Source organism: Salvelinus sp. IW2-2015, linkage group LG6.2 (assembly GCF_002910315.2).
Source record: "Salvelinus sp. IW2-2015 linkage group LG6.2, ASM291031v2, whole genome shotgun sequence".
Lineage (NCBI taxonomy): Eukaryota > Metazoa > Chordata > Actinopteri > Salmoniformes > Salmonidae > Salvelinus > Salvelinus sp. IW2-2015.
The window spans coordinates 1,143,968-1,170,128 of record NC_036846.1 but is presented as its reverse complement, the minus strand read 5'-3'; the positions used below and the strand labels follow the sequence as shown (position 1 = coordinate 1,170,128).

Sequence of the window (26,161 nt, the reverse complement as noted above, 5' to 3'; positions counted from 1 at the left end):
GGAAAAAAGTGTCTGATTAAATTATATTAAATGAAAATTGCCCCTTTATACAGCAGTAGTTGCCAAAAGGATAGCCCGTTATGTATCCCCCACTCATAAAGTGACTCCGTAGCTGTGGAAATATCACATGGATAGAATGGTTTACTGTTCAGTGGTTTGTATTGAAACCAAGCAACCACTAATACATGCTCCTGCAATGTTTTTGTATCATGTACAACAAAGTCAAATTACATTTCCTATGGAAGTGGTGCTACCAGTGAATTGTACGTATGATAATGGTTTATTGCAATAATCATGAAGCCTGTTAAAGCACAATCCTCAGCCTTGACTACAGTACAGAAACCACTTTTGAATAGCCTTGAGTTCATTCCTGTGTAGACAAGCTTTTCATCGTACCAGTTATCATCAGTTAGTGTATCCCTTCATTTTATCCATTGATGTCTGTATGAAGTAGGGTCTAAACTCACTTTTGGAAGCCATTTGTTTCTAGTAACATTTTTCTGTTATCAATGCACTTGATGGAGTAAGTTGAATTGTTTTATCAAATGTTCATAGCCAGGTTATCAAGTTCTGCTTCAAGACCACGTTGGAGAATGAGTGGTGCTTTATTTTCTTAATTGCAAAATGGGGAAGAACAATTAAGTATTCAGTGAGTCATTTGATATTCCTAAACCCTCTTTTTTATGTTATCGACATCAAAAGAGATTTGTTTCAATCAAGTTTGAAGCTGTTCCAACATTTTCCTGACAACACTGGCATTTTGAGATGACTATCAATCCCAAACCAAAGATTTAATAGGCAAGCACCGCTTCACTTTGTGTGGAGCTTCAATATTTATACCTGTACCCTGTGAAACTTTTGTATAGTCAAAGGTTTGCTTTTTAATGGGTTTTATTGTAATACTTTTTTAATAAAATTGTTAATTGTGTGCATGTCTTTTCCCCATATTCTAGCAGCTTCTTAGTGGTGGACAAAGTCCAGTACATATTCACACACTTGCACAACAAGTTGGGAGAAGATGGCAAGTATCTGACCATAGAATTAGAATACTAGAATGGATATTAATCTTATGACAGTCTAAAGGTCAGCCATTGTTTGCCAGTGCTTTGATAAACTCTTAAAATGCATATCTTATCTCCACTATGTTCTGATAGCTAGCCACAGTTTGAGGAATGATACCATACATTTTTTATATTCACTGCCAACATTACATTCAAACAATGCAGTTAATCTACAGCCTGGCTCAAATCAGTTGATAGGACTTTTTATACAAGTTGTAAATGCAACAAGTACTAATATTGCATCATAATAGCACTCGAAGCTATCCAAGAAAACAAACGTAAGACATTGAGGATCTTTATAGAGAAAGAAAAAGAAACCTGTATACAGTCGTGGCAAAAAAGTTGACAATGACACAAATATTAATTTTCAGTCTGCTGCCTCAGTTTGTATGATGGCAATTTGCATATACTCCAGAATGTTATGAAGTGATCAGATTAATTGCAAAGTCCCTCTATCCCCAAAAAACATTTCCACTGCATTTCAGCCCTGCCACAAAATGACCAGCTGACATGTCAGTGATTCTCTCGTTAACACAGGTGTGAGTGTTGACAAGGACAAGGCTGGAGATCCCTCTGTCATGCTGATTGAGTTCGAATAACAGACTGGAAGCTTTAAAAGGAGGGTGGTGCTTGGAATCATTGTTCCTCTGTCAACCATGGTTACATGCAAGGAAACACGTGCCGTCATCATTGTTTGGCACAAAAAGGGCTTCACAGGCAAGGATATAGCTGCCATTAAGATTGCACCTAAATCAACCATGTATCGGATCATCAAGAAGAGCGGATCAATTGTTGTGAAGGCTTCAGGGCGCCCAAGAAAGTCCAGCAAGCGCCAGGACCGTCTCCTAAAGTTGATTCAGCTGCGGGATCGGGGCAMCACCAGTACAGAGCTTGCTTAGGAATGGCAGCAGGCAGGTGTGAGTGCATCTGCACGCACAGTGAGGCGAAGACTTTTGGAGGATGGCCTGGTGTCAAGAAGGGCAGCAAAGAAGCCACTTCTCTCCAGGAAAAATATCAGGGACAGACTGATATTCTGCAAAAGGTACAGGGATTGGACTGCGGTAAAGTCATTTTCTCTGATGAATCCCCTTTCCGATTGTTTGGGGCATCTAGAAAAAAGCTTGTACGGAGAAGACAAGGTGAGCTCTACCATCAGTCCTGTGTCATGCCAACAGTAAAGCATCCTGAGACCATTCATGTGTGGGCTTACTCACAATTTTGCCTAAGAACACAGCCACGAATAAAGAATGGTATCAACACATCCTCCGAGAGCAACTTSTGCCAACCATCCAGGAACGGTTTGGTGACGAACAATGCCTTTTMCAGCATGATGGAGCACCTTGCCATAAGGCAAAAGTGATAACTAAGTGGCTCGGGGAACAAAACATCGATATTTTGGGTCCAGGGCCAGGAAACTCCCCAGACCTTAATCACATTGTGAACTTGTGGTCAATCCTCAAGAGGCGGGTGGACAAACAAAAACCCACAAATTCAGACTATGCAAGACTGGGCTGCAATCAGTCAGGATGTGGCCCAGAAGTTAATTGACAGCATGCCAGGGCGGATTGCAGAGATCTTGAATAAGAAGGGTCAACACTGCAAATATTGACTCTTTGCATCAACTTCATGTAATTGTCAATAAAAGCCTTTGACACTTATGACATGCTTGTAATTATACTTCAGTATTCCATACTAACATCTGACAAAAATATCTACACTGAAGCAGCAAACTTTGTGGAAATTAATGTGTAATTCTCAACTTTTGGCCACAACTGTACACTGTATAATAGGACAATATTTTATACAGAAAAATAAACATGCAACAATTAAGATTTTGTGGAGTTACAGTTAAGGAAATCAGTAAATTTAAATAAATTCATTAGGCCCTAATCTATGGATTTCACAGGCCGCAGCCATGGGTGGGCATGGGAGCACATAGGCCCACAAAATGACAGAATTACTATTTGGCATCCCCTCCATCCGGACATGAAGGTCCTGGGCTGGCGTGGTTACTTACACGGTTGTGAGGCCGGTTGGACATACTGCCAAATTCTCTAAAATGATATTGGAGGCAACTTATGGTAGAGAAGTGGACATTCTCTGCAGTCAGCATGCCAATTGCATGCTCCTTCAAAACGTGAGACGTCTGTGGCATTGCGTTGTGTGAGTAAACTGCACATTTCAGTGGCCTTTTGTCCCCAGCACAAGGTGCACCTGTGTAATGATCACGCTGTTTAATCAGTTTCTTGATAGGTGGATGGATTGTCTTGGCAAAGGAGAAACGCTCACTAACAGGGATGTTAAATTTGTGCACAAAATTTGAGAGAAATATGATTTTGGTACGTATGAAACATGGGACCAACACTTTACATGTAAACTTTATATTTGTATTCAGTGTAATAGGGTATCTAAGTCACTCTGGATAGGTCTGCTAAATGACCAAACTGTAAATAATAACTGTAAATAAATATTCAAAATGCAGGCATTCAGCATCCAGAGAACAGCGTCCAGGTGCATCTCAATACTGATGTGGACTTGCTCTGACCATTCCAAGTCTTCAAAGATTTGCTTAAAATGGAGGTAAGGAGTCTAGGAAAAGACACGGCTACTATTACATATGAAAGGCCATAGCTGCTCTAGTCATGGGGGGCCTATAAATAGCCCCACAGTTGTTGAGGGGTTCTCAGCGGCATATCGTTTCCTACTTGTAGTGCAACCAGAACAGACTAACAACAACAGTCCCAATGCATCTCCATGTTCATACATTAAAAAGTAGTTATCTTACAAAACACACCAGAATACCAGAGGGTTATTTGTTCAACTTTATTGAGAAAAAAAATAAAAGTAACCATTAAATAGCAGAGCTATTAGTTGATCGATCAGCCATCGAGAGCTTTGAATAACGTATTCAGTGCAAAAGCGAGAACAGTGTTGTGGATGATGGATTAACTAATGGCTCCCGTTCTAAAAACGACAAAAGGAAAAGGATTAACAAAAAAGGTGAAACTTTAAAAAGTGGACACGTTTGCTCTCAACTCTTTTCATTCTCAGCAGCACATAAACCAAATATTTATCTTATCAACATGCATAAAATGTTTGTCCTTATTTACTGCAGATATAGCTAACTTCAGCAATTCTCCATTCAAACAGTTAAGAGTAAGTGTATAATATTCACAGACCTCAGTTCTCTAACGCTATTGGCAAATCTTACAAAAATGTGATTGCACCATGTTGATCCTCTCAATACAGAAATTGTGGCATTTGGAGAATCCTTATTCCTTTTAGTTGGCACTTTCTGTGTGAACTTAGAGAAATCAAGAGCTCTTCACAAAGTGGCTGTGGTTGGCTTTATACAGATACATGCTCCATTGAGAGTTCTGATCAATTGGCATCTTTTGGAAAGAAGGGGGCCATGGAGATGTTTTTCCTTGTTAAGAGCATGTAAATACATTTATGGGGTGGGGGGGGGGCGAAAAAGAAAATTACTGTTATTGGCTGATGTTAAGGGGTTGCGGCCGAATGGGCAAAAGAATTACAGTAATTGAAAGTTTATCCCATCTATAATGCAAGTTGTTACGACCATGACAGATTATCACATGGCATACTTCTGAGTCCATTCCCGGGCTATTCTGTTGTACCTGTGGAGATAGAACAAATCAGCAAAAAGAAAATAGACTATCAATACACAATAGTCAAGGGGTGTGAAGATCACGAACGCCATGCATTACAACACAGCAACAGGTTGCCAACTACCCAAGTTGAGATCCACGATGTTCACACATAAACCCCCCCATAGTCCCACCAAAATGGCATTCAACATTGTCAATAAACAGTCCCAGACAGACAGACAGTGGAAATACTGTCAGTACCAAGCCAAAATCTACCGATGCAAAGGCAGATTTATTTAAAGCAGCCAAATATGGCAGCCTAGAGTTAGTTGAAGTGCTGTCAATAATATCACTGTCACAACCAATGACTGTATATATCAACTGTTTTAGGCAGCGGTGGTCCCGGCCCATCCACTGAAGAGCCAGGACCACCCAATCATATTGAGCAACAAAAAAAGATATATACACTGAACAAAAAATAAAACGCAACATGTAAAGTGTTGGTCCCATTTTTCACGAGTTGACAGAAATTTTCCATATGCACAAAAAGCTTCTCTAAAATGATGTTTACATCCCTGTTAAGTGAGCATTTTTCTCCTTTGCCAAGATAATCCATCCACCTGACAGGTGTGGCATATCAAGAAGCTGATTAAACAGCATGATCATTACACAGGTGCACCTTATGTTGGGGACAATAAAAGGCCACTCTGAAATGTGCAGTTGTGTCACACAAGACAATGCCACAGATGTCTAAAGTTGGAGGGAGCGTGCAATTGGCATGTTGACTACAGGAATGTCCAACAGAGCTGTTGCCAGATAATTGAATGTTAATCTCTCAACCATAAGCTGCCTCCAACGTCGTTTTAGCGAATTTGGCAGTACATCCAACCGGCCTCACAACCAGACCACATGTAAGCGCACCAGCCCAAGACCTCCACATCCGGCTTCTTAACCTGCGGAAGCATCTGAGGATGGGGAAGGGGGTGCTCAGGAGAATTTCCGTCTATTAAAGCCCTTGTGGGGAAAAACTAATTCTGATTGGCTGGGCCTCGCTCCCCAGTGGAGGGACCTGGCTCCCAATTGGGTGGGCCTATGCCCTCCCAGGCCCACTCATGACTGCGCCATTGCCCAGTCATGTGAATTCCATAGATTAGGGCCTAATTCATTTATTTAAATTGCTAGATTTTTTTCTACAAACCCAAACTCGGTAAAACCTTTTTTCTTAGGGGTGGATCAGCTTAATATTGCAGAAAGATTGTTGCTTCCATCAATGTAATTGTCTGCATCATTTCCAATCCCCCATATCTTTTTTTGATATATATATAAACACACATACATAAACACATATATACATACTTGTTTTTAAATATACCTTTATTATTCCCCGCAAACCCTACCCTCCCCCAATTGGAGTAAACTAATAAACAATAACACTTAGGCTTCTACCTTCAGTTTATACTTATTTGACAATAGTTATATTTTGTTTGTTTTTAGTCCTTCCTCTATTTCTGATGTCCATCCAGTTTGATTTGTTTGTAACTGTCCTATTTCACAACATTTCTGAACCTATATCAATTTTACAGACCCTGTATGTTTTACATTTGTTGTCTTGTTATTAGTCCCAACCTTCAGCTCCATTCAACCCCTCCCATCTATCTCGGATTTCTATTTGCCATATATTTTTTAACTGTGCTGTGATGCTTCACAACAGTACTGAACCTTTCTATTCTCTCATAGCTTCTACAGATTGTAAATTAAAGATACATTTTTTTGCTAAAATAATGATTATATTATTGACTATGGCTTTTCAAATCACCCAGTGTTGCTATCTGCAGCGTTAGTTCTAGGCAAATGTTGCCATTCCTGGACCTGTGACCAAAAACGAGCTACATATGGACAGTATCAAAATAAATGATCTAATGACTGCCTCCTCAGAGAAAAATCTGCAGAGCTGGGAAGATTGTATCCCACAAATATATAACATTCTATTGGTTGCAAGAATTTTGTATAGTAATTTAAATTGAAAAATTCAAAGTTTTGAATCCGGCATTGTTTTGCGTGTCAATTCATAAACCATGTGCCATGGAATGGGTACATCAAATCTCTTCCAACTATTTTGCAATTTATATGGCACAGCTGTCAATCTTTTGGTCCTTAAATTAAATTGGTATAAGTTTTTATTTATCACACTTTTCTTTAACCATTTATGTTCTTTAATGCAGGGCCGACAGACAAGTTCCTTTCTTTTCCCCCTTCTACTTGCCTCTTCCATTTTTGTGGTAATGCTGCAATAAATTGGTTTTAATTTTGGGTAGAGCAGACATTTCCATAKGTCTGTGTTAGCTGCATGTGTGACAACTCCACCAGTCCTATTTATGATATCATTCACTAAAAGTATACCTTTTTTAAACAATTCAAAATCGGGAAAAGTTTTTTTTATTATCAATTAGTACATTTGAGTTTAACCACAGTATTTGTTGTATTATTTGTTCTGTCTTTTCAGTTGGATTAAACTGAAATTGCAACCAACTTTCTAAAGCTTGTTGAAAAAAATAACGATAGTATGGAAATTATTTGGTTTTCAAATAACCGAAAGCGAGCAGTTGTATAATGTATTCTGAATAAAGGGAAAAGGGCCATTCTTGAACATGGGGTGAGACATTCCTACCAATTTACAAGAGAACCAGTTTGGATTTAAGTATAACTTTTGTATGACTGATGCCTTTAGTGAGAGGTCTAATGCTTTAATATTTAATAATTTCTGCCCTTCTAATTCATATTCAGTATATAAATAGGCCTTTTTAATTTTGTCTGGCTTGCCATTCCAAATAAAATTGAATATTTTTTGTTCATATAATTTAAAAAGCAGGTCCCTAGGTGTAGGCAAAACCTTAAGCAAATAGGTAAAGAGTTAAATCAGGGTGATTTTTCCACAAATACAGGTATTTTCCTTTCCATGGTAGCAAGATCTTATCTATTTTTTCAAACTTTCTATAAACATTTATTGGAGTGAGATCATTTCTTTCTTTTCGGATTTGTATACCGAGTATGTCCACATCCCCGTCAGACCATTTTATTGGTAAACTACACAGTAATGTAAAATGTGCATTTTTTTTTGTGATCCAATACATAATATAGCACACATAATTTGGTTTTAATCCAGAGAGGTTAGCAAAACTCGGTGGATTCTTTGCATGTTGCGTTTATATTTTTGTTCAGTGTATATACACACACTGAGTGTACAAAACATTAAGAACACCTGCTCTTTACATGACAGACTGACCAGGTGAATTCAGGTGAAAGCTATGATCCCTTATTGATGTCACTTGTTAAAGCCACTTCAAAACAGTATAGATGAAGGGGAGGAGACTTGTTAAAGGATTTTTATGCCTTGAGACATGGATTATGTGTGTGCAATTCAGAGGGTGGTAGTAGGTGCCAGGCGCAACAGTTTGTGTCAATAACTGCAACGCTGCTGGGTTTTCCCACACAACAGTTTCCAGTGTGTATCAAGAATGGTCCACCACCCAAAGGACATCCAGCCAACTTGACAACTGTGGGAAGCATTGGGGGAAGAATTGGAGTCAACATGGGTCAGCATCCCTGTGGAACGCTTTGGACACCTTGTCGAGCCCATGCCCTGACAAATTGAAAGCAAAAGGGGGGGTGCAACTCAATATTAGGTAGATGTTCCTAATGTTTGGTATACATCTCACACAGTACTAATCAGAAGTTTGGACACCTACTCAGGGTTTTTCTTAATTTTTCCTATTTCTACATTGGAGAATAATAGTGAAGACATCAAAACTATGAAATAACATATGGAATCATGTAGTAACAAAAAAAAGTGTTAAATCAAAATATATTTTATATTTGAGATTCTTCAAAGTAGTCACCCTTTGCCTTGACTGCTTTGCACACATTATCTCAACCAGCTTMATGAGGAATGCTTTTCCAACAGTCTTGAAGTAGTCCCCACATTTGCTGAGCACTTGTTGGCTGCTTTTCCTTCACTCTGCAGTCCAAGTTATCCCAAACCATCTCAATTGGGTTGAGGTTGGGTGACTGTGGAGGCCAGGTCATCTGATCCAGCACTCCATCACTCTCCTTCTTGGTCAAATAGCCCTTACACAGCCTGGAGGTGTGTTTTGGGTCATTGTCCGGTTGAAAAACAAATGATAGTCCCACTAAGCGCAAACCAGATGAGATGGCGTATTGCTGCAGAATGCTGTGGTAGCTATGCTGGTTAAGTGTGTCTTGGGGCCTCCCGAGTGGTGCAGTGGTCCAAGGCACTGCATCGCAGTTGCTAGCTGTGCCACTAAAGATCCTGGTTCGAGTCAAGGCTCTGTCACAGCCGGCTGCGACCGGGAGACCCATGGGGCGGCGCACAATTGGCCCAGCATCGTCCGGGTTAGGGGAGGGTTTGGCCAACAGGGATGTCCTTGTCCCATCGCGCTCTAGAGACTCCTGTGGCGGGCCGGGTGCATGCATGCTGACATGGTCACCAGTGTTACGGTGTTTCCTCTGACACGTTGGTGTGGCTGGCTTCCAGATTAAGCAGGCATTGTGTCAAGAAGCAGTGCGGTTTGGTTCAGTTGTGTTTTGGAGGACGCATGGCTCTCGACCTTCGCCTCTCCCAAGACCATATGGGAGTTGCAGCGATGAGACAAGTGGGACACCATGAAATTGTGGAGGAAAATGTGTTTACATTTTTTTTTTTTWATGAATTCTAAATAAATCACTGACAGTGTCACCAGCAAAGCACCCCCACACCATCACACCTCCTCTATGCTTCATGGTGGGAACCACACACAAAGACAGCGGTTGGAACCAAAAATCTCAAATTTGGACTCATCAGACCAAAGGACAGACAGTTGTTTCTCTTTGCTTATTTGAGCTGGTCTTGCCATAATATGGACTTGGTCTTTTACCAAATAGGGCTATCGTCTGTATACCATCCCAACCTTGTCACAACACAATTGATTGGCTCAAACGCATTAACCTGTTTGGGCTGCAGGGGCAGTATTGAGTAGCCTGGATAAAAGGTGCCCATTTCAAACAGCCTCGTACTCAATTCTTGCTCGTACAATTATGCATATTATCATTACTATTGGATAGAAAACACTCTCTAGTTTCTTAAACCGTTTGAATTATATCTGTGAGTAAAACAGAACTCATTTTGCAGCAAACTTCCTGACAGGAAGTGGAAAATCTGAAATCGATGCTCTGTTCTAGGGCCTGCCTATAAATGTGCTGATATTTATTAGTATACATGCACTTCATACGCCTTCCACTAGATGTCAACAGGCAGTGAGAGAAGAAATGGAGTGTATAACATGATCTGAGGTCGAAAAAAAGCTCTTGGCATGACGTGACCCCAATTTCCTGTTTTCTGGAACGCGCGAGAAGGGACCTGGTATTGCCTTCTGTAAAGCTGTCGTTAGACGACTAATATCTCCGGCTTTGATTTTATTTGATAAATGTGACAATATCATCGTAAAGTATGTTTTTCAATATAGTTTTATTAGATTAATGAAATTTTTTCGGACGTTAGGCGTGTTGCTTGTCTGCGTTTGTTCAGGAAGGAGAGCTTCGCGCCACTTTGCTAGCTTTCCGTGCTAATTGACTGGAGAGAGGACATTCTAAAACCAAACAACGATTGTTCCCGACAAAGGACCCCTTGTACAACATTCTGATGGAAGATCATCAAAATAGGACCCATTTTATGATGCTATTTCATATATGTCGAATGTGAACTAGTAGTTTGCGCCCAGATTTTGGGCACTCTCTCGCTATAACTAAGCTGGATGTCGTAATGAAGTATTTTTTAGAATTCTAACACGGCGATTGCATTTAAGAATAGTGTATCTATCATTTCCTATACAACATGTATTTTTTAGTAACGTTTATGAATAGTTATTTGGTCAGAATAGTTGAGTGTCATAAAAATATCCGCACATTCTGGGAAAAAGATGCTACGTTAGCACAATGTATAACCACTGATTTCAGCTCTAAATATGCACATTTTCGAACAAAACATAAGTGTATGTATAACCTGATGTTATAGGACTGTCATCTGATGAAGCTTATCAAGGTTAGTAAAAAATTATATATCTTTTGCTGGTTTGTTACGATCGCTAACTTTTGCTGCTGGTAAATGGCTTGTGTTTCTGGCTATTGTGGTAAGCTAATATAATGCTATATTGTGTTTTCGCTGTAAAACACTTAAGAAATCGGAAATATTGGCTGGAATCACAAGATGCCTGTCTTTCATTTGTTGTACACCATGTATTTTTCAGAAATGTTTTATGATGAGTATTTAGATATTTCACGTTGGTGTCTGTAATTACTCTGGCTGCTTCTGTGCTATTTCTGACGGTAGCTGTGATGGTAGCTGCAATGTAAAACTGATTTATACCTCAAATATGCACATTTTTCGAACAAAACATAGATTTATTGTATAACATGTTATAAGACTGTCATCTGATGAAGTTGTTTCTTGGTTAGTTTGGTTGGTTCTTGGTTAGTTAGGTTGGCTTTGTGCATGCTACCTGTGCTGTGAAAAATGTCTGTCCTTTTTTGTATTTGGTGGTGAGCTAACATAAATATACGTGGTGTTTTCGCTGTAAAACATTATAAAAATCGGACATGTTGGCTGGATTCACAAGATGTTTATCTTTCATTTGCTGTATTGGACTTGTTAATGTGTGAAAGTAAAATATTTCTAAAAAATATCTTTTGAATTTCGCGCCCTGCACTTGAAGTGGCTGTTGTCATATTGTGCCCGGCTTCGGGCTTGCAGCCCAAAGAAGTTAAGGAAGGAAATTCCACAAATTAACTTTTAACAAGGCACACCTGTTAATTGAAATGCATTCCAAGTGACTACCTCATGAAGCTGGTTGAGAGAATGCCAAGATTGAGCAAAGCTCTCATCAAGGGTGGCTACTTTGAAGAATATCATCAAATATATATTTAACACTTTTTTGGTTACTACATGATTCCATATGTGTTGTTTCATAGTTGTGATGTCTAAACAATTATTCCACAATATAGAAAATAGTAAAAAATAAAGAAAAACACTTGAATGAGTAGGTGTGTCCAAACTTTTGACTGGTACTGTGTATATTTTTTTTAACGCTCTCTACTTGTTAGTGTTCCAAACAGGACATTTGTCTTTTTACCTAAACATGCAAACACCATCAGATATAATTCATAGCAAGCAATGCACTGGATTGACATTCAGATGAACTGGAATGACATCTAACTGAAAGCCACACCCCAAATAAGCCAAGAATAGGACTGCATTGAGGCAGAAACCACTGTGCTTCTATGGCTATATGCACCATGCCACTGCTTAGTTCATTAGCAAACAAGACAGCTCATAATCCAGTGCCTTTATCACAGTCACACTTATACTTTAATTAGCTTCAAATGCAAAATTATCTCAACCCCATGGCAAAATGTGTAGAATAGCATGAGATTAGCTATAAAAACAGCAGTTTCCTCTCTACCCAATGACAAAATGTGTAGAATTGCAGTAACTTAGACGTTGTGTTTTTTTTGGGCCCACCCACATTTCTGCAGGCCCACCCACAAAAAATGTCTGGCCAAAGCTATTGATCGCGTGACATCACTCATTCCCGCATTTGAAGTCAAATAAGTTAGTTGAGATGGCGTCTCATGTCAGAGATTTATGTAGACATAACATGCAGTTTGAGCTACACCGGGAAATGACGTTGCAGGCTAGCTCAGTGCTGCCCCCTCTCATTGAGTATCTCAAATTGAAGGCCGACCGGGGTACTGCAGGCTGCCATTAGCTACAAAATTATCCTCATAACTTCTGTGTACGATTTTAAAATAATCAGGAAATACACCTGGTGTAGTAAAAGTAATTATTGGTGCCATGATTGTCATCAAAAATTATATTTTTGTTTACACAAAGATTGCCATTTTTCCCTTCACTATAATGGGGGGGATCTTGTTTTCTGCAAACAATGCCTGTAGTACCACGGTCGGCCTTGAACTTCGTGGATTCAATGAGAAGGGAGAGGAGTCCTTCTCCCCTGGTCACAACCCATAAAGCTCCACCACAGACACACACACGGTCCACTCCCTTCACAATGCAGGGCAGTCTTACCCTAAAGCATAGCGTACTTGTCTGTCCATTCTCTCGCTAGTCTATTATACCTGATATGGAAGGAAAAGTCCTATATTATAAAGATATGACATTATAGGAATTAACTATCATTTAGCACCTATCTCGTTCAAGTCTTGGATCAAAAAGTAGCATAATATTTTTCACAAATATTAGAGTATGCAGTTCATGAACAAAATGTAGAACAAAGCTGGGTCTACAGTATACTTACTTTTCAGTATCTGTTTTGTAGATACGGGCGATTTCTGGCACTAACGGGTCGTCAGGGTTGGGGTCACATAAGAGAGAACAAATGGACAAAAGTACTGAAAAGGAGATTAAAAATAAGTATTAGAAGTGGATCTTAGGCATGTGAATTGAAATGAAGTCACAAGGTAAAAATGTGTATCACAAAGCATGAAAAACAACGGACATCCTACCTTTAGAGATAGTTAATGCTGGAGACCACTGTGATCTCAAAATATCCAGGCAGATGCTGCCGTTACTGTTAATATTTGGGTGATAAATTCTTGTGGTGAATGCTAGCTGCAATGAAAAGGTTGGAGCAGCAATCAAACACATGATTACATAAGATCAACGGAAACCATACTCCTCAATCGTCTACATGCATCAAGAAAACTATTAATTGTAATAGAACAGAGGAACAGGAGAGGAAATAATTACCTTAGGTGGCTTGAAGGGGTAGTCTGTGGGGAAATGAATGGTCAGGAAAAAAACGCCACCTTGGTATGGACTGTCATTCTGAAAAGAAACTAAAATGTCAACGGACACACTGACCAGCCAAAACGAATGCAACTTCCATGAGCAAACACTTCATAAATTATACTTACAGGCCCCATAATTGTAGCTTGCCAATGAAACACTGCAAAACCAGAAAGTAGATAGTTAGAAACATGTTTCAATGTTGAGAATGTTCGCTCAAATAAAAGTGCTTAGTTTGGCCTTACTGTCATCTCCAACAGGGCCGGCGGAACACTGTGCAGGAGGGTCCCTGGCCAGGTCGTTCAGCTCCTGAAAGAGGGACCAAACCAGGACACCATCAGTCCCACTGTTCCCCTACCAACATGGTTATTGAGTTTCTCATCCCTTCAACTCCACCTATTTAGTTGATCCAGCATAATGGCTGTGGTTGCAAACACGTGTGCATTGGTCATTATTTTATAGGACAACTGGAAACAGCAAACTCCATGATACTGCTACTGTACAGACCTCACAGTTGTATTTCGAAGGGCATTTACATTGCTGCCGTTGCAAAGAGCACTGCACAGTAAATATTTCTAAAGGTTAATTAGGGACGGAGGAAAAGAGGAATCCATTTTCATAATGACACAGCACAATGACTAGTCTTGGCCCTAGTGAAAGTGGGCAGTGACTTAACAGGTTTCTTGACATGGTCTCTTGCAGAGCCCTGCCAGAGCAAACACTTCAGGAAACCAGATTAGGTAAGAACTTCTTCGGCCAATAAATACAATTATATTTGTCATGTGCTTCGTAAACAACAGGTGTAGACTAGTGATGTCACAATACCACAGGGTTAAAAATTCTGAGTAGCCTAGAGTTCTGTTCGTCCCATCCCCTTGTTCACATTTTCTAAATGTTCTGCGCATGTGCTTCGCAAAAACCTGTCACTGAAATTCACATTCTACTCAATACAACAAACTGAATTTAACTTCACACTGTATAATAGAATACTGCATAGAATTTCTGATTTGCAAAGGCCTACCTGTGATTTGGCTGGAGGAATGGGAGGAAGGAATATACATGTATAATGATCTGCAAGTTATTGTGGCAGTAAGGGAAAACACTGCATTAAACTTTTACTCAGTTAACACACACAGCTCCCAACTTATAACATTAGGCACCATATAACATTTAAGAACCACCAGAAAGATCATTTAAATATATTTTAGGCTTACATTGAAGCACATCTCATGAGTAGCAGACCCTTTTCCTTTCTTCCTGTGCCAATCAAATTTGCCTAGACCTACTGTCAAGGCCAAGAAACTCCTGGCAGATGAACTTAAACTGGACCCTAAACTCCTCGAGATGGAGGACGCATATCAATGGCACTTCCATCCCCGATGGACAGCCCAGATCTATTCTCAGGTGAGCCAAGTGCCTGAAGGGAACCAAAATCTTCATTAATGAAAACTTCTCCGAAAAGGTACACCTCAAAAGAAAGGAACTGCTGCCACGACTAATTGAAGAACAAAAGAAAGGCAACACGCATACCTGAAGTATGATCAGCTGGTCGTTCACCCCCCATCTCATAGGCCTATGGCAAGTCACTCAGCTATATTACACTGATTTGACACACACGCATTCACACCAACAGATACACATATTTACTGTACTTTGTTCATGTGTTTCACCTAACCTCAAGCGGATCCTTTGTCCGAACCACCCGGGGCATTTGAACTGATTCCAGAGGCTGACCCAAAACGCCGCCGCCGAAGAAGGAGGCAGACGAGTGGTCTTCTGGTCAGACTTCGTTGGCGTGCACAACACCCACCGCTGCCGAGTATATTACTTGCTAATGTCCAGTCTAGATAACAAGGTAGACGAAAATAGGCCAAGGGTTGCTTTCCAGAGAGACATCAGGGATTGTAACATACTGTTTCACGGAAACATGGCTCTCTCGGGATATAGCCACCTGGATTCTTTGTGTGTCGCGCCGAAAGGAATAAATATATCTCCTGGAAGAAGATGGGCAGGGTGTATGTTTCATGATTAACGACTCATGGTGTAATTGTAATAACATACAGGAACTCAATTTCTTTTGTTCACCCGACCTAGAATTCTTCAATCAAATGCCGACYGTATTATCTTCCAAGAGAATCCTCCTCGGATATTTTCACAGCCGTGTAGATCCCCCCTCAAGCCGATACCACGACAGCCTTCAAGGAACTTCACTGGACTTTATGCAAACCATTTATCGTGACGCTGCATTTATTGTAGCTGGGGATTTTAACAAGGCAAATTTGAGAATAAGGCTACCTTTTGACTGTAGCACGCGCAAGAAAAACACTGGATTACTGGTAATCTAACTTCTGCAATGCATACAAGGCCCTCCCCCTTCATCATATCTGACCACGACTCCATTTTGCTCCTCCCTTCCTATAGGCAGACACTCAAAAACAGGATGTGCCCGTGCTAAGAACTATTCAAAAGGTGGTCTGACCAATCGGAATCCACGCTTCAAGATTGTTTTGAACACGCAGACTGGAATATGTTCCGGGTATCCTCAGAGAGTAATATCGACGTAAACGCTGATTCGGTGAGTTAGTTTATAAGGAAGTGTATAGATGTTGTACCCACTGCCTATTAAAACCTATCCTAACCAGAAACCGTGGATAGATGGTGACAGTCGCACAAAACTGAAAGCGCGAACCACTGCACCATGGAAAGGTGACTGGGAATATGGCCGAATACAAACAGCGTAGTTATTCCCTCCACAAGGCAATCAAACAAGTGAAATGTCAGTATAGAGACAAAGTGGAATCGCAAATCAACGGCTCCGACGCGAGACGTATGTGGCCGGGTCTACAGACAATCACGGACTACAAAAGGAAAACCAGCCACGTCACGGACAAAACACCTTTGCCTGCTTTGAGGATAATACAAGGATTGTGGGCTCTCCTTCGCCGACGTGAGTAAGACATTTAAACGCGCTAACCCTCGCAAGGCTGCCGGCCCAGACAGCACCCCTAGCCACGTCCTCTGAGCATGCACAGACCAGCTGGCTGGAGTGTTTACGGACATATTCAATCTCTCCCTATCCCAGTCTGCTGTCCCCACATGCCAAGAAGGCAAAGGTACCAAAGTAAGCAAAAGGTAACTGAACTAAATGACTACCACCCCGTAGCACTAACCTCTGTCATCATGATGTGCTTTGAGAGACTAGTCAAGGATCATATCACCTCCACCTTACCGGTCATCCTAGACAAGGCCTGGGCAACTCCATTCCTCTGGGGCCTGATTGGTGTCACACTTGCCACACCTAACACACCTAACTCTAATAATCAACTAATCATGATCTTCAGTTAAAAATGCAATTAGTTTAAAATCAGGTGAGCTTTCTAGGGATGGGGGAAAAGTGTGACACCAATCAGGCCCCAGAGGACTGGAATTGCCCAGGCCTGCCCTAGAACCACTTCAATTTGGTTACCGCCCCAATAGGTCCAAAGATGATGCAATCACCATCACACTGCCCTATCCCATCTGGACAAGAGGAATACCTATGTAAGAATGCTGTTCATTGACTACAGCTCAGCATTCAACACCATAGTACCCTCCAAGCTCATTAAGCTGGAGGCCCTGGGTCTCAACCCCTGACGGGCCGCCCCAGGTGGTGGAGGTAGGAAACAACATCTCCACTTCGCTGATCCTCAACACTGGGGCCCCACAAGGGTGCGTCCTCAGCCCCCTCCTGTACTCCATGTTCACCCATGACTGCGTAGCCATGCATGCCTCCAACTCAATCAKGAAGTTTGCAGACGACACAACAGTAGTAGGCTTGATTACCAACAACGACGAGACAGCTTACAAGGAGGAGGTGAGGGCCCTGGGAGAGAGGTGCAAGGAAAATAACCTTATCACTCAACGTCAATAAAACAAAGGAGTTGATCGTGGACTTCAGGAAACAGCAGAGGGAGACCCTCCCTAACCACATTGACGGGACAGCAGTGGAGAAGGTTGAAAGTTATGTTCCTTGGTGTACAAATCACGGACAAACTGAAATGGTCCACCCACACAGTGTGGTGAAGACACAACAGCACCTCTTCAACCTCAGGAGGCTGAAGAAATGTGGCTTGTCACTAACAGAGAGGCTGCTGCCTACATAGACTTGAAATCATTGTCCACTTTAATAATGTTTACATATCTTGCATTACTCATCTCATACGTACAGTTGAAGTCGGAAGTTTACATACACTTAGGTTGGAGTCATTAAAACTTGTTTTTCAACCACTCCACAAATTTCTTGTTAACAAACTATAGTTTTGGCAAGTCGGTTAGGACATCTACTTTGTACATGACAAGTCATTTCTCCAACAATTGTTTACAGATTATTTCACTTATAATTCAGTGTATCACAATTCCAGTGGGTCAGAAGTTTACATGCACTAAGTTGACTGTGCCTTTAAACAGCTTGGAAAATTCCAGAAAATTGTCATGGCTTTAGGAGCTTGAAATGGAATAAGAATACATACATATAAATATATGGATGAGCAATGATAGAGCGGCATAGGCAAGATGGTTTAAAAAACAATATATACAGTTGAAGGCAGAAGTTTACATACACCTTAGCCAAATACATTTAAACTCAGTTTCACAATTCCTGACCTTTAATCCTAGTAAAAATTCCCGGTCTTAGGTCAGTTAGGATCACCACTTTATTTTAAGAATGTGAAATGCCAGAATAATAGTAGAGAGAACGATTTAATTCAGCTTTTATTTATTTCATCACATTCCCAGTGGGTCAGAAGTTTACATACACTCAATTAGTATTTAGTAGCATTGCCTTTAGATTGTATAACTTGGGTCAATCGTTTCAGGTAGCCTTCCACAAGCTTCCCACAATAAGTTGGGTTAATTTTGGCCCATTCCTCCTGACTGAGCTGGTGTAACGGAGTCAGGTTTGTAGGCCTCCTTGCTCGCACACGCTTTTTTAGTTCTGCCGACAAATTTTCTATAGGATTGAGGTCAGGGCTTTGTGATGGTCACTCCAATACCTTGACTTTGTTGTCCTTAAGCCGTTTTGCCACAACTTTGGAAGTATGCTTGGGGTCATTGTCCATTTGGAAGACCCATTTGTGACCAAGCTTTAACTTCTTGACTGGTGTCTTGAGATGTTGCTTCAATATATCCACAATTTTTCATCCCCATGATGCCATCTATTTTGTGAAGTGCACCAGCCCCCCCTGCAGCAAAGCACCCCCACAACATGATGCTGCCACCCCCATGCTTCACAGTTGGGATGGTGTTCTTCGGCTTGCAAGCCTCCCCCTGTTTTCTCCAAACATAACAATGGTCATCATGGCCAAACAGTTCTATATTTGTTTCATCAGACCAGAGGACATTTCTCCAAAAAATACAATCTTTTTCCCCCATGTGCAGTTACAAACCGTAGTCTGGCTTTTTTTATGGCGGTTTTAGAGCAGTGGCTTCTTCCTTGCTGAGCGGCCTTTCAGGTTATGTCGATATAGGACTTGTTTTACTGTGGATATAGATACTTTTGTACCTGTTTCCTCCAGCATCTTCACAAGGTCCTTTGCTGTTGTTCTGGGATTGATTTACAGTTTTCGCACCAAAGTACGTTTATCTCAAGCGTCTAAAGCCATCACATTTTCTGGAATTTTCCAAGCTGTTTAAAGGCACAGTCAAGTTAGTCTATGTAAACTTCTGACCCACTGGAATTGTGATCCAGTGAATTGTAAGTGAAATAATCTGTCTGTAAACAATTGTCGGAAAAATGTAGTGTGTCATGCACAAAGTAGATGTCCTAACCGACTTGCTAAAACTATAGTTTGTTAACAAGAAATGGTGGTTGAAAAACGAGTTAATGACTCCAACCTAAGTGTATGTAAACTTCTGACATCAACTGTATATCTTTACCAAATCTATGCAAACTGGTATTGTTCCTAAATATTAGAAAATTGTTATCCCCATCTTTAAAATCTTTGGATCAAAGATGTTTTACAAATATTCATCCAATATCTGTACTACCATGTTTTTCTAAAATCCTAGAAAAATTGGTATATAAAAGAATGTTGAAACATTTTTAAAAAATCAACTATTCTCTGTGAGCACCAATATGGTTTTCGTAAAAAATATTCCACAGATAAAGCTCTTTTGCAACGTGTGGATAAAATATTTACAGCCCTTAAAAATGAATACGCTCTTGGCATCTTTTTAGATTTATCCAAAGCGTTTGACACGGTTGACAAACTATTACTTTCTAAATTGCATTATTATGGTTTTCATGATTATATAGTTATGTTTATGATAGAGAATTTCTTTAGGCAAATGGCATTAGCATCTACCAGGGCCAAGATATCCTGTGGCGTCCAACAGGGTTTGATAAGTGGACCTTTGTTATTCGTAATCTATATCAATGACCTTGCTGCTGTGTCTTCTACCGTACTTCCCATTCTCTTTGCTGATGATACCAATTAGATTTATATCACACAAGAATTTTGATTTACTAATTAATGAAGCCAACTCAGGCATGGCCACATTTTCTGAATGGTTCCAGATAAACAAATTATCTTTAAACGTTAACAAAAATCCAACTTTGTTGTATTCACTAGTAAGAACATGAAATATTGTAAAACTGAGCAAGGATCTCAATTGGTGGGAATGAAATGGAACAAGTCACATCCACTAGATTCCATTGAGGTATAATTTATGAAAAGTTATCCTGGAAAAATCATATTCAATTTGTCTGCAGCAAAGTGATGAAATCTGTAGGTATTATCAGAAAAATGTGTGGTTTGGTTCATCAGGCTCACCAACAGGTTCACCAACAGATGCATATCTGTATTCCCAGTCATGTGAAATCCATAGATTTGGGTCTAATTTATTTACTTCCATTGACTGATTTGCTTATAAGAACTGTAACTCAGTTAAATCTTTGACCTTGTTGCATTTAGATTTTTGACCAGTATAAATCTGCGCAAATAGGAAGAAAAAAAGGTAACACCTGTAATAAGGGTAATTTTAAAAACCATTTAGGCTGGAGACAAGCCGTTCTCTGCTGTAAAGCTGCAAGCATGCCAGCCGCAAAGCTGTGCTCCATTTCCCCTCTCTGGAGCTCGGAGTCTGCATGAGAGCGAACTTGCAGTGTAATCAGACTGGCCTGTGCTCATGGTTATAACAGGCGATTACATTATACAATGTATCAACTTCTCTCGCTCTGCTCCAATGTCACAAATGTACAAATATAACAGAAGACTCATCAGGGTCTGCATCCCTGCTCGCCATCACGGTTAAACTATATTTTAAAAACGGATGGCGCAACAGATGCACAGGAAGAGCGGATGGAGAGAAGCAGGTGAGTGAGGGTTGGCAGGGGATGCGGCTGGCGGATTACAGCTGCCACGTGATTTGCACATTAAAGTGAAGTGGATATTATTAGACCGGCGCGTACTAGTGGCTTTTGCTTAAATTCAACTGAATTTAGGAACAAAAAACTGCCTTTATAAAACTTTTATAATAGGTGCCAGCTGGTTCTTTAGAAGAGCTGAAAAACGTGGTAGTATCATATGAAACGGTACTCTAAAATGTTGGTATCATAAGTATCATGATGTTTTGGTACTGTGATATTACCGTGGTATCGGTATACCGTGCAACTAACAGTGAAATATTTACTTACGGGCACTTCCCAACAATGCAGAGAGAACAATAGAAAAATTATAACACAAGGAATAAATACACAATGAGTAACGATAACTTGGCTATATACACGGGGTACCAGTACCAAGTCGATGTGCAGATGTAATTGAGGTAGATATGTACATATACAGTAATGCAAGTAGTCAGACCCCTTGACCTTTTCCACTTTGTTATGTTACAGCCTTATTCTAAAATGGATTAAATTTTGCGTGTCAAAATATATAATAGCACTGTCAAAGCTGTACGAAAAAGTCTGCAAACAAGCAAACACAGGCCACGAACGATGTGTTTACAATAGCGCTTTGGTAATATAGCATCATTTGTTCGACCGCAACTTCTGGGGTAGCTAGCTTTAGCTTGGTACCTAGCTAGCACCAATACAACCAGCCTGAAAACAATGACCAGTAAAAACTGCAGTCATTTCCATTATTCTTAGCAACGATTTAGGAATCCTTGTGAGTAAGTATTAGCTAGGTTGCCACTTGTTGTTCGCCTATTGAAATTGAACTTCAGCTCATGAAAATAAATAGCTAGCCAGCTACTTAACCCTGTTGCCAAAAGATAACATTATAAGCAGCCAGCTAGCGTCATCTGGCTAGTTATGCTCGACTGGACCAGGTTGTTTTGTGAAGCTAGCCACAACAATTAGGCACAATAGTGAGATTTGCGGTCTGCCTTCAAAATAAAAGTATGTCAATGACAGTGATGCAAATGAATACAAAAACAGCAGAATTACATCATACTTATATTTTGAAGGCTAACCGCAAAGTCCACTATTGTGGCTAGCTTCACATAGATGGTCCAACCATTAATCAAATAAGAACTGTCTTATAAATTACGGTTATTTTAGATGACACATAGCAATATAGTTATCTAGCTAACTATAGCTAATGAAACAATGTTTTGCTATGTTTTTGGGGAAGAACATTGTTTGCATCCATAAGCTAGCTAGCTTTTTTTATGACCAGCACTCTAGGTGCGCGAGACAACTTTACCAGCACCATAGCATACGTATCGATGAATCATTGTGACATGAAATATGAGTGATAGTGTAATCAATGTGTAACAACTACGTAAAAAATGAACGTGTTAAATTATTATATGACGTGCAGTCATATTCAGGTCCAGATTGGTCAACAAGCTTATCTGACACGTCAAATAGTGTTATAGTATATTTTTTGACACGAAAAGACCCAAACAGCGTTCCATAGCAAAGACCCAAACGGCATTCCATAGAAATCCTGGTTGAGAATGAAACGACTGAACAAACAAACGAAACAGCACAGCAAGTAAGTGAAAAAAATTGGTTTTGATTATGTTTTACTGGTATTGGGGACATACGTAAACACAAACACAATAACCTTTGGTCAGTGTGATGTGTGTAACCTTTAACTAGTCAAGTCAGTTAAAAACAAATTCTTATTTACAATGACGGCCTACCCCGGACGACGCTGGGAATCACAATAACGGCCGGATGTGAGACAGCCTGGATTCGAACCAGGGACTGTAGTGACACCTCGTGCACTGAGATGCAGTGCCTTAGACCGCTGTGTCCATGTGTGTGTTTTAACTATTTAACTGTACTAGAATGCTTAAAAGGCTGCTATTTTTTTCTTAATATATTGGTTATCGGTATCGTTTTTTTTTGGCAAGGAAAATATTGGGTATCGGTGCATCACTAATTTCTACAAACCTGTTTTCGCTTTGTCATAATGGGGTATTAGGGGGAAGATAGATTTGAATATATTATTTAATCTATTTTAGAATAAGGCTGTAATTTAACAAAATGCGTAAAAAGGGAAGTGGTCTGAATACTTTCCAAACGCACTGTAGGTAGGGATAAAATGACTAGGCAACAGGATAGACATATGTGGTGAGTCAATAGAGTTAGTGCAAAAAGGCTCAATGCAGATAACCAATAGCAACCTGTACTAAATATTTAGCAGTCTTAAGGCTTGGAGGTAGAAGCTGTTCAGGGTCCTGTTGATTACAGTCTATATTGCATATGGGTCTGATTGGGAGAGGATGAGACAATGTTTGTCATCAAATAGATCAGTAAAGGAGGTGTAAGTCAAGCCTTGAACAGGTAGGAAGCTGTGGGCTGTATTTCCGTCAGGCACAGGTGGTGTCTGTGCAAAGCTGAGATAGCGTATAAACATACACAGCTGTCACTCAACCAGTAACAGGCTAACAGCCTGTGTGACATGGGCCTAGGATTCCTCTACTATGGTCAACTAACCGGTTAGAAAGATCAACACTCAACCATTATGTAAATACAGACCTGCTATAACTCAGTAATAAACATAGGACTGTAAAGACTTGAGTGATGCGTATGTGAGTTGAGGCAAGTAATTAGTATCTAGCGATAGGGAATACAGAACTTTGCATGATAGATGAAAGCCTAACAAATTGTGGCAATGTCTTACTCAAACACCTGAGTCAGAATGAGGATTGGCCTGACCAGTGTTATACTGTGGGAGCCCAAACGGGAGGGAAAGACAACAGCAGCATTGCTGTCAGTATGTGTATCTGCACTCAAGCACTTCTCTGTGGTTGAGCAAACCTAAAGAGTGGGCTTAGTGAAATTAGAAAGGTTTTTGATAAGAAGCAAATTAATAAATCTGAGTTATATGCATCGTACTTAATGTTTAGGTCTACATTTTGTTGTTGGTTTCATAAACTATGCTGGGTTCAATTCAGTTCAATTGTGTCAGTATCTTTGAAACTATAATCTATCAAAATAAAGTTGCACACTCCATAAATAAACTCACAGCACTTTAATGGGTATTTACCAACGTGTCGGCATAACTGTACCTTATTGGTTATTCACTGTTAGTCAGCACCCCCACACAAACTTATTTTTCTGGGTGTGTGCCAGCTCATGTTTTTTAATCTACTAGTACCTTTGAAACTAATTCCAATAGGTTCTTTATGCTATAAGTTAATTGTACAGTAACAACCAATGTTCCCCTTTATTTTCAGGCAGGACTCAAAGGGCTTTGAAGCAACATCCAGGGATACCAACAATTTATTTTTAGGCATGGGCCCTGTCCCACTTAAGGTGAACAGCTAGCAGCATAGGCCAACATTAGTTTACATCTATTCAAACTTAACGTTTATAAGATACTCTTTACATAAAAACCCCCTCAACAACAAAAAAGTTTCAAGGATGTAGGCATTGGTTTAACACCTACTACAGCAATGTAATGTTGGTGACCTCATCCATGGTGTTTTAGTTTGAATGTTTGCCAATGACAATAGGCATACCTATCACTTAATGCCATGGCCCTATAACATTTAAAGCTGAGTAATATGGTATGCTTTCAACTAACTACATTTTCTTGCATTTTCAACTCAAGTGTCAGTGAATGACACCTCTAAACCAAGATTTGGAGAGGTGTTTAATGTAGAACTTGGCTTAGGGGGGCACAGCAATTCCAGACTAACATAGTAGTAACACCACAGCAGCTAGCTAAGTCTATTTTTATGCCCGTGTTTCTTAAAATAGTGGAGGCCAGAAAAAAATACCCACACCAGGATAACACTTGACTTGGCCAACTTGCATGACAAGGTTTATATTTCCAGCAAGAAACTCCAACCCGAAACTGGTAACGTTAGTGGTATGCAACAGCCTTATCCTCCCTCTCATCAGGTTTCACCATATCTTGTTAATAACTCCAGTAGTAGTTTAAGGGATAACGTTACTAGCTTACAAACTTTACACGAACTAACCTAACGTTAGTCGAGTCATTTAGCTTGGATTTTAACTACTTAGATTCTTTACTAATGTTTTCGTCACACTCACTTTAAAAAGTGGCTAAAACTAGCTGACATTAGCTAGCTAAGCCCTGCTGCCACTTTGCTACTGCTAGCTAAAATGGCTAACCAAAAGCCAAAGCAGCACGCTTGGCTAGCTAACGTTATAGCGAGCTAAGGTTATAGCGAGCTAGCTAACGTTATAGTCAGCTGCCCACTGTACAACGACATTAACTAACATAGTTATCTAACTAAAACGACATATCAATTTCACCACATTAGCTACCTGCTACAGAAGATATAACTTATTAAGCAGTATTTACGGCAAAGCGTCAAACAATCCATTTACCTTGTGAATTCGTTTTAAGGCCATTCTGCCAGTGCGTAGCAGGGAGCGGTTGTCGAAGAGGGAGAGCACAGGCTAGCTACGTGATGCTAACTAGCATATATCAATTAGCTGTAGTGTAAGGCGAACTACCTAACGTGTTCGTTACCTAGCTTGCTTTACAAAAACTGACAATTTTACTTTTACAGTTGAGACAAGGGTATCAATATAGAATGATATTCTGGCTTTCCTTTGTCGACAGCCTTTGACTGCACTGATATTACAACGTTGCCGTTACAAACTTGACCAGCCGAATGATTACGTTAGCTCGGCTCGTTCTTCTAGTCACGACTGTGATGTGAGCAATATTCGCGATGAGTACAATCAGCGGTTCGCCTTCAAAAGAAAAGTCCCGCATTGAAACTGATGCAAACGGATACAAATAGTTCAATCGTGCCACAATTGGACTAGGTAATGCTAAACAAGGTTGGAATGTCCTTCCATAAAGACCATCATTTATTCATTTTACAATAAACAGTAAAAATCTGTTGAAATCTCAAAATGTTTGACAGCTGCACCATTGAAAGTCTCTTGACTGGCTGCATCACTGCTTGGTACTAAGAGGCTCCTGAACAGCTTCTATCCCCAAGCCATAAGACTTCTAAATAGCTAACAAAATGGATGCACAGACTATCTGTATTGACCCTTATATTATATATATTTTTTGCACTGTCTCTATGCATACGCACACACTCTATGCACATTCTACCCACTCACTCACTCACACACAATCACCTGACATCCAACACACACACACTTCATTTGCTCACACATGCACATACAATCCTCATATACTGTATAT

General features: G+C 40.1%; 1 protein-coding gene across 2 annotated transcripts; it reads right to left on the bottom strand.

Annotated features, from left to right (window-relative positions):
• Positions 1-4,482: 4,482 nt before the first annotated feature.
• LOC111965630 (ubiquitin-conjugating enzyme E2 D2) lies at positions 4,483-25,657 on the bottom strand. 2 transcript variants are annotated; one of them, XM_023989789.2, is made up of 8 exons: positions 25,324-25,657; positions 13,772-13,835; positions 13,655-13,686; positions 13,488-13,565; positions 13,244-13,349; positions 13,036-13,129; positions 12,807-12,856; positions 4,483-4,699 (listed from the first exon to the last, which is right to left on the bottom strand). In XM_023989789.2, the coding sequence occupies exons 1-7, from the start codon at positions 25,345-25,347 to the stop codon at positions 12,808-12,810; spliced, it is 447 nt and encodes a 148-aa protein (XP_023845557.1). In that variant the 5' UTR covers positions 25,348-25,657; the 3' UTR covers positions 4,483-4,699; position 12,807. The 2 variants fall into 2 exon arrangements, with proteins under 2 accessions (XP_023845557.1, XP_023845558.1); XM_023989790.2 differs by lacking the exon at positions 12,807-12,856.
• Positions 25,658-26,161: the final 504 nt, after the last annotated feature.

Bases quoted from the DNA above. Each gene is read 5' to 3' on its own strand.
- LOC111965630 (XM_023989789.2), bottom strand. From the start codon at position 25,347: ATGGCCTTAAAACGAATTCACAAG. The intron at 13,130-13,243 runs GTAGGATGTCCG...TCTCCTTTTCAG, and splicing joins AGCATTAACTATCTCTAAAG to TACTTTTGTCCATTTGTTCT. The intron at 12,857-13,035 runs GTAAGTATACTG...CTTCCATATCAG, and splicing joins TACAAAACAGATACTGAAAA to GTATAATAGACTAGCGAGAG.